Source organism: Bufo bufo, chromosome 5 (genome assembly GCF_905171765.1).
Source record: "Bufo bufo chromosome 5, aBufBuf1.1, whole genome shotgun sequence".
Lineage (NCBI taxonomy): Eukaryota > Metazoa > Chordata > Amphibia > Anura > Bufonidae > Bufo > Bufo bufo.
This window is the reverse complement of record NC_053393.1, coordinates 449,871,406-449,883,905: the sequence shown is the minus strand read 5'-3', so window position 1 is coordinate 449,883,905 and position 12,500 is coordinate 449,871,406. Positions and strand designations below refer to the sequence as shown.

General features: G+C 41.2%; 1 protein-coding gene across 1 annotated transcript in view; it reads left to right on the top strand.

The window, feature by feature from the left end:
- The window catches only part of STK31 (serine/threonine kinase 31), a 195,916-nt gene that overhangs the window by 33,565 nt on the left and 149,851 nt on the right, over positions 1-12,500 (top strand). The window contains exon 3 of the mRNA XM_040434003.1: positions 10,608-10,757. Within this exon, the coding sequence (XP_040289937.1) occupies positions 10,608-10,757 (150 nt within the window). The remainder of the gene's footprint in view (positions 1-10,607; positions 10,758-12,500) is intronic.

The window sequence follows — 12,500 nt, the reverse complement described above, 5'->3', positions numbered from 1 at the left end:
ATATCTTTGTGTCATCAGCAAAAAGACAAACCTTACCAGCGAGGCCTTTTGCAATATCACTTATGAAGATATTAAACAAAATCGGTCCCAGTACAGATCCCTGTGGAACCCCACTGGTAACATTACCTTGTTTTGAATGTTCTCCATTGACTACAACCCTCTGTTGTCTGTCACTCAGCCACTGCCTAATCCACTCAACAATATGGGAGTCCATGCTCAATGACTGCAGTTTATTGATAAGTCTTCTATGTGGGACAGTGTCAAAAGCCTTACTAAAATCTAGATATGCGATGTCTACTGCACCTCCACCGTCTATTATTTTATTCACCCAGTCAAAAAAATCTATAAGATTTGTTTGACATGATCTCCCTGAAGTAAACCCATGTTGTTTTTCATCTTGCAATCCATGGGATTTTAGATGTTCCACAATCCTATCCTTTAATAGGGTTTCCATTAATTTGCCTACTATTGATGTCAGACTCACTGGTCTATAGTTGCTCGATTCCTCCCTACTACCTTTCTTGTGAATGGGCACGACATTTGCCAATTTCCAATCTTCCGGGACGACTCCTGTTACTAATGATTGGTTAAATAAATCTGTTAACGGTTTTGCCAGCTCACCACTAAGCTCTTTTAATAATTTTGGGTGTATCTCATCAGGCCCCTGTGACTTATCTGTCTTCACCTTAGACAGCAAACTTAGAACATCTTCCTCTGTAAAGATACATGCATCAAACAATTTAATAGTCATTCTTTCTAGTGGAGGTCCTTCTCCTTTTTCTTTTGTAAAAACTGAACAGAAGTATTCATTAAGGCAGTCGGCTAGCCCTTTATTCTCTTCTACATACCTTCCGTCCTTTGTTTTTAATTTAGTTATTCCTTGTTTTAATTTCCTTTTTTCATTTATATATCTGAAGAATGTCTTATCCCCTTTTTTCATAGACTGAGCTAGTTTTTCTTCTGCCTGCGCTTTAGAAGTTCTTATAACTTGCTTGGCCTCTCTCTGCCTAATCTTGTAGATTTCCTTATCTTCATTGCTCTGGGTTTTTTTATAATTACAAAATGCTAGCTTTTTATTTTTAATGATTTGGGCCACTTCTGCTGAGTACCACATTGGTCTCCTCCTTTTTTTGCTTTTACTGACAAGTCTAATGCAATTTTCTGTTGCCTTCAATAATGCACCTTTTAAGTAGTCCCATTTCTCCTGGACTCCATGTAATCCGTTCCAGTCTGATAAGGACTCATTTATGACTAATTTCATTTTTGAAAAGTCTGTTTTTCTAAAATCTAAAACTTTTGTTTTTGTGTGGTGGGACTCTTTCACAGTTCTTATATTAAACCACACTGACTGGTGATCACTAGATCCCAAGGTTTCGCCTACAATGACATCATATACCGAATCCCCGTTTGTGAATACCAAATCCAAAATGGCCTCCCTCCGGGTTGGCTCCTCAACCACTTGTTGTAGAGATAACCCCAGTAGGGAATTTAGAATATCTGTACTCCTGGTAGAACTTGCTATTTTGGTTTTCCAGTTTATATCTGGAAGATTGAAATCTCCCATAATGATAACTTCTCCTTTCATTGTCATTTTAGCTATTTCTTCAACTAGTAGATCATCTAGTTCTTTAACTTGACCAGGTGGTCTATATATCACACCTACACGAGTTACTGCATGGTTAGCAAACTGCAACGTAACCCAAACTGACTCTATGTTGGCCTCACCAACTTGTATTAGGTTAGATTTGCCCGTAGTCTGTCTTTGAAGAAACATTTTGAGGATGTAGATAAAAGTATTGCTGATATGGAGTTGAGTCAATCCATGACACAGGATGTATTGGGGTCCGCATAGGATAATGTTATATTTCGGGGGAACACAATGTCTTTTCCTGAATTAGTGCACGGAGCCTCTCTGCAAGAAATGCTCACAAAGCCGGATGACCTTGAATTGAGTAATAGATCGGTATTGTTTACCCCTAGTAATAGGGATTTTTATCCCCTTCAGTCAAGGTCTCCGGCTTTAGATCGATACCAGGAATTGGTGGATAGAGACCTATGTGCTTTAAATGCTAAAAGTAGGTTGGACAGGCGCCCAAGTCATATGGGACATAAAAAACGCTCCAACATGTCAGTGTTGGAACTAAAAGCATTGCGGGGCCTGAGGGATAGAGATGACTTGATTATAAAAAATGCGGATAAGGGAGGAGCGGTTGTCATATTAGATAGCGCGGTATATAAGTCACAGGTACAGATGTTAAATAACACTTCTGTCTATACCGCGCTCAAAGGCAACCCTCGCCTCTCTTATCAGGCGGAATTGGTTAATATTCTGACATTGGGTATGGAATTAGGCATTTTTAACAAAAAATATGATTATCTATATGTACCCAATCCAGTCATCTCAATTTTTCATGCCCTGCCGAAAATCCATAAGGGCGTTTTCCCTCCCCCATTAAGACCTATAGTGACGGGGATTGGATAGTGGGTAGATTCTCTACTACAACCATTGGTTCCTCTGATCCCTGGGTTTCTGACGGATACCAGGTCTGTGCTACAGCCATTCTTTGAATTTAAATGGTGTGAGGGGTTCAGATGGATTACCGCGGATGTGGTGTCACTGTACACAAATATCCCCCATGATCTGGCCCTGAGGGCACTGGCCTGGTTCCTTGATGTATACAGCAATTTTACTAGAGAACTGCAGGAATTTATGGGTACAACTGTTGACTTCCTCCTCAGACACAATTTTTTTTTATGGTAAATAATGATTTTTACTTACAGATCTCGGGAGTGTCGATGGGGGCTAAGTTCTCTCTCTCCATAGCTAATATATTTATGGCATGATGGGAAAGGAGTTTTCTCCTCATCGCCACTCTCCCTTTTGGTGGCTGTGTGCAGTGGTATGGCCGCTACATCGATGACCTGCTATTGGTTTGGTCTGGTGATGTGGCGGCCATACCGCTGTTCATTAGCTACTTAAATTCATGTGTGGACTCCATCACATTGGATGTCCACCATGATTTGGATACTATTAATTTTCTGGATTTGTGCCTGAGGGGGGATATAGATACGTCATCAGTCAATACATGTACCTATAGGAAAGATACAGCAGGTAACACCATACTCCATGCATCCTCCTGTCATCCACCACATGTTATTCATAATATCCTGAAAGGTAAATTGATTAGGGCTAAAAGGAATTGCACGGATGAGATTGCCTTCAACCTTCAATAACATTATGAGGAGGCTTGCATGTAGGACGTATTCTGGAAAAGCAACATCAACCACTATAAACGAAAGAAAACAAAGAAAAAAGCCACTAATGATAGACATGGGCAGAGCTATATTAAGAACAATGCCACAACTTTTGTCACCCAATATAGTGAGCAATATGACGCAATATGTAAAGTAATAAATAAAACATTTACCTCTCCTAAGATATGATAATCAGTGGTCAGGCATAGTGGAAGAGGGCATTAGGTGTTCAGCACATAAAGCCCCGACCCTTGGCCAAACACTCAGTCCCAGTCTATTCAAGGAGCCTGGAGTTTCGAATCCTACATGGATCAGCGGTAAAGGTAGTTTATAAATGTGGTCATGGCAGATGCATCTGTTGTAGCCACATGCAGGTCACCAACCAATTTAAATCTACTGTAAATGACAAGGAATTTTCCATCAAATCCTATCTTAAATGCAACACTAAGAATGCAATCTATTTGATTACATGTCTTAATTGTCTGCTACAATACGTGGGATGTACCTCTAACCAGATAAAGGGGAGAATACGTAAACACATTTCTGATGTCCCCACCATGAGAACCACAATGTGTCTGCGGTAAGTTTACACTTTGTGGTTTGTCATGGTGGGGATACTTCCAAACTGAGAGCGCAAGGAATTGAGAGAGTAGCAGTTCTGATCAGAGGAGGAGATTTGAGAAGGAAGCTCAGTGCTCCAGACTAAAAAAAATACCTAGTAGCCATTGGCTCCTGAACTGAAAAATTTAGGAGCCAAATAAAATTTTTAGTCGCCAAATCTAAACCGAATTAAAATTTGGGTATTGTGACAACGCTACCCGGATCAGATCTGCGTAGGGTTGTTTCGCTACCAAAATTTTGATTCGCCTTCGTCACCATAAAAAAGTATTGCGATACTCCATACCACGCAAAAAAAAAACCCACCAAAACAAGCCGCGTGCATTTCGCACTTTATGAAAACGTTCAGCCCTTAATAGAACAGTCCTGTAAAACAAAACATGCAATGCAACAGCTCTTTGCAAACCAAATAAAGTACAAAATTGCATAATAATTGTAAGTGCTATACTAATAAGTTAGAGATGCTTGGCAAATCATTTTGTACAAAATTATTTGAGCCCGTCTGCCGCACGTCAAGGCGATCAATGTAAGACGGGTTCCTAACACAAAATTCTACCTGTTATGTGCCATGACGGCTACCATATAATTCAGCGAGTGTAGGTTCCACATGCATGCTGGGCCTGCTTTAATTTCTGTCATAATAAATAATAGAACAGTCCGATCCTATTTTTTGGGGTGACAAGATGACCAAAAAATGGCGAATAGCATGGTTTTTATTTATTTATTTTTTTCTGTTACGGCGCTTACCGCTTAGGAGATATTTTTTTTTTAGAATTTAATAGTTTGGACTTTTCGGACGCAGCGCTATGTAATATGTTTATTTATTGTTTATATATTTTATATGTAAAATTGGGAAAGGGGGGATTTAAACTTAATATTTTAGGGTACTTTTTACATTAGCGTTTTTCATTTCCGGCATAGAGTTCCGTCACAGGGGCTCTATACCGGAAAAGAACTGATCAGGCATATCCCCATGCATTCTGAATGGAGAGTAATCCGTTCAGAATGCATCAGGATGTCTTCAGTTCAGTCATTTTGACTGATCAGGCAAAAGATAAGACCGTAGCATGCTATGGTTTTATCTCTGGCGAAAAAAACGGAAGACTTGCCTGAATGCCGGACCATCATTTTTCCCCATAGGATTGTATCAGTGCCAGATCCGGCATTCAAAATACCGGAATGCCGGATCCGTCCTTCCGGTAAAAATGTGTAAAAAGATGCAAGACGGATCAGTCTGTCAGCATGACAAGCAGAGAGATGGATTCATTCTTGCAATGCATTTGTGAGATGGATCCGCATCCGGATGCGTCTCACAAATGCTTTGTCACATCCAGATCGGCGGATCCGGCAGGCAGTTCCGACGACGGAACTGCCCGCCGGATCACACTGCCACAGGTGTGAAAGTAGCCTTAGTGTTTTTTTTTGTTTTTTTTAATACTTACTATTAGACCCCTTAGGGGCTGGAACCCTTGTCCTATTCACCCTTAGGCCCCTTTCACATGGGCGAGATTTCTGCGCGGGTGCAATGCGTGAGGTGAACGCACTGCTCCGACACTGAATCCTGACCTATTCATTTCTATGGGGCTGTGCACATAAGTGGTGATTTTCACGCATCACTTGTGCGTTGCGTGAAAATCGCAGCATGCTCTATGTTGTGCGTTTTTCACGCAACGCAGGCCCCATAGAAGTTAATGGGGCTGCGTGAAAATCGCAAGCATCCGCAAGCAAGTGCGGATGCGGTGCGATTTTCACGCATGGTTGCTAGGATGAATGGCTATTCACTGTTATTTTCCCTTATAACATGGTTATAAGGGAAAATAATAGCATTCTTTAATACAGAATGCTTAGTAGAAGGTCAATTGAGGGTTAAAAAATTAAAAAAAATGAACTCACCTACTCCAATTGATCGCGTAGCTGCCGGTCTCCTGTTCTTTCTTCAGGACCTGTCAAAGGACCTGTGGTGACGTACCATGTGATGAGCTCAGTGACGTCACCACAGGTCCTTTGACAGGTCCTGAAGAAAGAACAGGAGACCGGCAGCTACGGGATCAATTGGAGGAGGTGAGTTAATTATAATTTTTTTTAACCATCATTGGCACTGCGCCACCAATGTTTATTATACTGGGGTGGGGGGTGCGCACTGCGCCACCAATGTTTATTATACTGGGATGGGGGGGGGCGCACTGCGCCACCAATGTTTTATACTGGGGTGTTGGGGGGGGGGGGGGGGGGGGGGCGCACTGCGCCACCAATGAAGATAACTGACTTGTTAATACAAATACAGGAGGCGGGTGCCGGAATCAAATGGCCCGCACCCGACCTCTATGACAGGGAGCTGCGATCAGCTGCAGTTAACCCCTCCGGTACCTCACCTGAAGGGTTAACTCAACTGTCGCTGATCGCAGCTCCCTGTCATAGAGGTCAGGTGCCGGCTATTTGATTCCGGCACCCGCCTCCTGTATTTGTATTAACAAGTCAGTTATCTTCATTGGTGGCGCAGTGGCCACAGCCCCTCCCCTCCTCCTCCCGTCTCTCTTCTTATTGGCGGCGGCAGCACAGGGGGAGGGAGAGACTCCTCCACTGCGCTGCTGAGAAGAACATCTGTGGCGGGGAAGATAACTATCCTCTCCTGTGCCCCGCCGCTGTATTCAGCTGCAGTGGCGGGTCTAGTCGCCATTTGTAAATTCTAAGTCGCATTGGCGACCATTTTGATCGCCATCTGGAGCCCTGAAGCTACTCAACAGAGAGGCATACTGAATGTGCCAGTTGGCTACACGTCACCCGCAGGGGTTAAATAAAAGACATGATCTCATACTGCATTATTAGGATGGATGTTTTCTTCTTGAGAGTATTTTTATAAGTCAGTCGGCAGTGAATAACAGGTATTACTAATAGTAATGAAGTGCACATAGTTTTATTATATAATGTATGATCGATAATGTGCTTTTCTTTTTGTAATTACCGCATGTGGACTTGATTGCACTGGGTATGTCGGAGCCACGCAATTTCCTGATTTCATAGTAATGTGTGGTTGCAGCATATAAAGTGCACTCTTTTGAGTAATGTTGTGTCATGAAGAAGGACCTATATTGATTATGGTCTGAAACGCGTAACACAAGTGTACCTGTGTATTGAAATATTTTAAAACCGCTTGAATAAAGAATTATACCTTGAATATTATAGCTGGACCTAAAAGTTTTTTATATATTTATCGAACTGGTGTAAAGTGGAACTGGCTTAACCCCTTAAGGACTCGGCCCTATTTCACCTTCTGGACTTGGCCATTTTTTGCCAATCTGACCAGTGTCACTTTAAGTGCTGATAACTTTAAAACGCTTTGACTTATCCAGGCCATTCTGAGATTGTTTTTTTTTTTTTTGTCACATATTGTACTTCATGACACTGGTAAAATAAAGTAAAAAAAATAAATTTTTATTTATGAAAAAATACAAAATTTACCAAAAATTTGTAAAAAATTGCAAATTTCCAAGTTTAAATTTCTCTACTTCTATAATACATAATAATACCTCCAAAAATAGTTATTACTTTACATTCCCCATATGTCTAATTCATGTTTGGATCATTTTGGGAATGATATTTTATTTTTTGGGGATTTTACAAGGCTTAGAAGTTTAGAAGCAAATCTTGAAATTTTAGAGATTTTCAAAAACCCTATTTTTAGGGACCAGTTCAGGTCTGAAGTCACTTTGCAAGGCTTACATAATAGAAACCACCCAAAAATGACCCCATTCTATAAACTACACCCCTCAAGGTATTCAAAAACGATTTTACAAACTTTGTTAGCCCTTTAGGTGTTCCACAAGAAATAATGGAAAATAGAGATACAATTTTCAAAATTTCACTTTTTTGGCAGATTTTACATTTTAATATTTTTTTTCCATTTACAAAGCAAGGGTTAACAGCCAAACCAAACTTAATATTTATGGCCCTGATTCTGTAGTTTACAGAAACACCCCATATGTGGTCGTAAACCGCTGTACGGGCACACGGCAGGGAGCAGAAGGAAAGGAATGCCATACGGTTTTTGGAAGGCAGGTTTTGCTGGAATGGTTATCTTGACACCATGTCCCATTTGAAGCCCCCCTGATGCCCCCCTAGAGTAGAAACTCCAAAAAAGTGACCCCATTTTAGAAACTACGGGATAGGGTGGCAGTATTGTTGGTACTAGTTTAGAGTACATATGATTTTTGGTTGCTCTATATTACACTTTTTGTGAGGCAAGGTAACAAGAAATAGCTGTTTTGGCACCGTTTTTATTTTTTGTTATTTACAACATTCGTCTGACAGGTTAGATCATGTGATATTTTTATAGACCAGGTTGTCACGGACGCTGCGATACCCAATATGTATACTTTATTTTTATTTATGTAAGTTTTACACAATGATTTCATTTTTGAAGCAAAAAAAGTCATGTTTTAGTGTTTCCATAATCTGAGAGCCATAATTTTTTCAGTTTTTGGGCGATTATCTTAGGTAGGGTATCATTTTTTGCGGGATGAGATGACTGTTTGGCACTATTTTGGGGTGCATATGACTTTTTGATCGCTTGCTATTATACTTTTTGTAATGTAAGGTGATGTAATTGTTTGCACAGTTTTTATTTTTTATTTTTTACGGTGTTCATCTCAGGGGTTAGGTCATTTTTATAGAGCCGGTCGATACGGACGCGGCAATACCAAATATGTATACTTTTTATTTATTTATTTATGTAAGTTTTACGTAAGTTTCCCGAGTCCATAAGGACCCAGGGCGTACCGGTACGTCCTAACTTTAAAACGCGATTGTGGCATTGTGACAGCAGCCTATATATAAGTGGCTGCTAGCTGTGCTCGTGGCTGTGCTATGTAAAATCAACAGGAACGCCCACAGATTCTCATAGGAGATGACAGCAGTCAGCAAAACTCATATAAGAGCATTTCTGAGGGCATGTGAAGCAAAGCTGATACCAGTAAACTAATAAGTGCAACTTTATTATGTGCTGCGTTACGGTAAGATATGGGTTTGATTTTTAGTGCACAAAGGTGTCCATAGCCTTTAACCCTTTCCTGACAGCAATTTTCTTTCTACCAGGAGACAAAACTTCAATTGAGAGCTTTAAGTTGCGCTTTCTAATGTCATCATTTAATATTGCATGCAATGTTGTGGAAAGCTGGATAAAACGCACATGTGCCATAGTTCTATGGGTTTCGTTTTTTTTTACAGAGTTCCCCATGCAGTAAAACTTTCCTGTTCCTTTCATTCTCCTGTTCAGTACGATCAGAGATACCACATTTATATACACAGTCTTGTCACATTATTATGACCACCAGCTAGACGTGCTGGGAATTGCTCAAAGTCCTGGTAGTTGTCACAGGTATGGGAGCCATGCTGACTGCAGTGCATCCCACATCTGCTGGAGGGTGCATGGGGGAGGATCCATAGCGCGAACCTGACGATCAAGGTGGTCCCACAGATGCTCAGTTGGGTTCAAGTCTGGGGAATTAGGGGACCAGGGTAGTACTTCAAAGTCTTGGTCATGCTTTTCTAACCAATGTCAGACATTTCTAGCTGTGTCACGTGTCGCATTGTCATGCTGGAAAATCCCATCCGCCCCAGGAAAGACAATCAGCATGTATGAGTGTACTTGATCTGCAAGGATGGATTCATACACAAATTTGTTGAGTGCGCCTTCCACATGGATGAGTGAGCCCAGATAATGCCACAAAAACAGCAATGGTGGCAGGGTATTTGTTCTCTGATGTTCCGCGACTGACACTCCAACGTATGTTGGTTCGATGAAGCAGAAAACTTGACTCGTCGAAGGCTACCCTTTGTGAATCAACAGCGGCCCAATTCCGATATTACTGCAAAAATGGAATCAGAGGTGCAGTGACCATGCGTCTATTTTGTAAGCCCATATGCAGTAGGGTTCATGAACTGTTGTTTTAGACATATGTCTGGTAGCCGCCTGGTTTATTTTGGAGGTGAGCTGCTCCACTGTAGTGTCAGTCCACCCTTGCGCACCTTCATAGTCGGCGTTCACCTCTCACATCAGTGGCGCATGGTGCTCCACAGTTTCCACGTCTTTTATTCACAATGGTGCCATTTGTCCACTCACAATACACTTTCCTCCCAGCAGCACATATACAGTTCATAAACTGTGCAGTTTACTGCCACTCTTTTGCTGAAGGCCAATAATGAACCCTTTTTGCAACTCAGGTTTTACCCGTGACGGCAATGTGACTTCCTTCATGAGCTACAGGCTTCCGGCGTTGAAAGTAGGAAGTGGTCATAATAATGTGACTTGACTGTTTAGTTTTTTTTGTGGTTCAGGACAGCCACTTGGAACCACACAGTTGGAGGGGGGTGGTGGTGAACTAGTGAGAGATGAAGCTCCCTCTGTGTAACTACTTACCTGTTATTTTTGCTAATGCCTGTGCATTATAAGGGGTTAAACATCTGGGATCAGTGTCATCTCTGATCCCAGCCATTGCGGGCAGTTGCCAGCTTTAAAGCCATTGATCATGAGCCTGCCCCATAAAACAATTGCACACCTGTGGCATGCATATGCATAATGGTGTGCCAGAGGTTTAATTCTGTGTTCCCGGAGTTTGGGGAGGTGCATAAGATATGGCAAATGTCTGCTTTTAATATTAACTATAGATTATATTTTTGGTAAAATGGAACTAAATAAACTAGTGAATAATAATTTGTTTTATGTTTAATTTATCTAGTGTGCAGTCTGTTATATTGACTATGGAAATTCAGAAGTTTTAGATAGATCCAGCATTGTTGAACTTCCTGAGGAATTACAGTCGCCACCTATTGCTCAAAAACATCGATTATGGGGGCTTCAGCTTCAGTCAGCTTCAGATATTGAACAGGTACATTGAACAATGCAAAAAGTTGCTTTCTACTTAAAAAAAAATATATAATTTATATATATATATATATATATATATATATATATATATATATATATATAAAAATTATTTTTATTTTTTTTTATTACGATTTTCTATATCGGCACATACCACCATGACACACATGAAAATTACCCTCTTTTGGCCTACAAGTGAATGGGGGCTTATGGCTTCATTTGGTGTATCTGTCAGGAGCTTTTCTAGTGCATATGCTGATGTGTTAACCCAAACACAGTGTGAACATAAACTTTAAGGGGGTTCTCTGGGAATTAATAAAATTGAGAATACTGAAATTCTGTATTATAAATACGTTACCAAATACTGTTATTTATAATGAATCTTTTTGTCTTGATGGCCATCGTTCCATTAGTAGAAACTAAAACTGTTCTAATGGCACAGCAGGACGGTTACATCAGAACACTGAGCTTTAGCCTCCTCTCTGCTCTACCTGGCAGTAATTACGATCCTGCATACAGAAAATGTTGAGATCTTCAGTGTCTGTAGGAATGGAGCTTGTGAAGAGACTGCTGAAATTCAGAGAGGGCAGACAACTGTAGTCTGTTTGGGGAATTAGAAAAAAAGACAATTTGAACATAGTTTTATTGGTTTCGTTTTTTTTATTGCATTCACTGTGTGGTCAAAAAAATGACACGTTACCGTTATTTTGCGATTAGTGATGCTAAATTTATGGAGTTTTTCTTGCACTGACATTATTTTTTGGCAGAAACAATGGTAGGATAATCACATGTGGGTTTTTGGCCACCTGTGTTTTTTTGCCACATTTTTCTTGGCTTTTTTTTCCCCGAGTGGTCCAGATTTGCTAATGTATCTGCGCCAAAAATCTGTCTAAAGTGGCACACTTTGGAGCATCTAGAATTTGTACAGTTTTTTTCTGTCATGCAGGGCTTAGAGGAAATTGAGTGGAGCGTCGAGGGAAAGCGCTGGGGCCTAAAATGTGCCATTTTGCGACAAATTTTTGGTGCAATTCTGGTGTAAGTCTGTCTCAAAGTAGGCCGATCAGTAATTGGTAAAGTCTCAGAGAAAAGTGTCTATCTCTGCACCAGATTTATCATCCTGCTTGAGTCCCAGTGATAAATCTGGTGCAGGCCTAGACAGCCTAAGTTTACGCCATCTTTGGTGTTAGTAAATCTGGGCCAGTGTGCTTGCCCACTGGCGTTTTTTCCCCCCCTATAGAGGAGATGGGAAAATGCCTGAAAAAAAAATGCAAGAGTTCCAGCATGCTGCATTATTGAAATGAAGCAAGAAAGAAAAAAAAGAAAAAGAAAAAATCCACCTAATTAACCCGTAGGATACCAGCGCTGTACATGTACGTTGCGGGTATCAGAGTAAAAAAATCCCAGTGCCCGCCCTATCAGCTGCAGGGGTCTGGTAGTCACAGATAGCTGGACCCCAGCTGTATGCGCTGGCATCGGTGAAAACACAGATAACGACACATTAACCCTTGCACTGCTGCTCTCAGCGCTGACTGCGGCACGTGCGGGATCCTGCCAAGTGCGGGGTGTCCATTGGGTCCCTGTGCTGCTGTGACGGGGTCCCGATGGCAGAGAAGGCAGCCCGATATTTTCCTTAGGTATCGTGGCTGCCTTCCCTGAGAGCCTGTGAGATCCAGCCCCCTGGATCTCACAGGCAGGAAGCTGTAAGTGTATTACATTGAGTAATACACTTAAAGCCAATGCATTACAA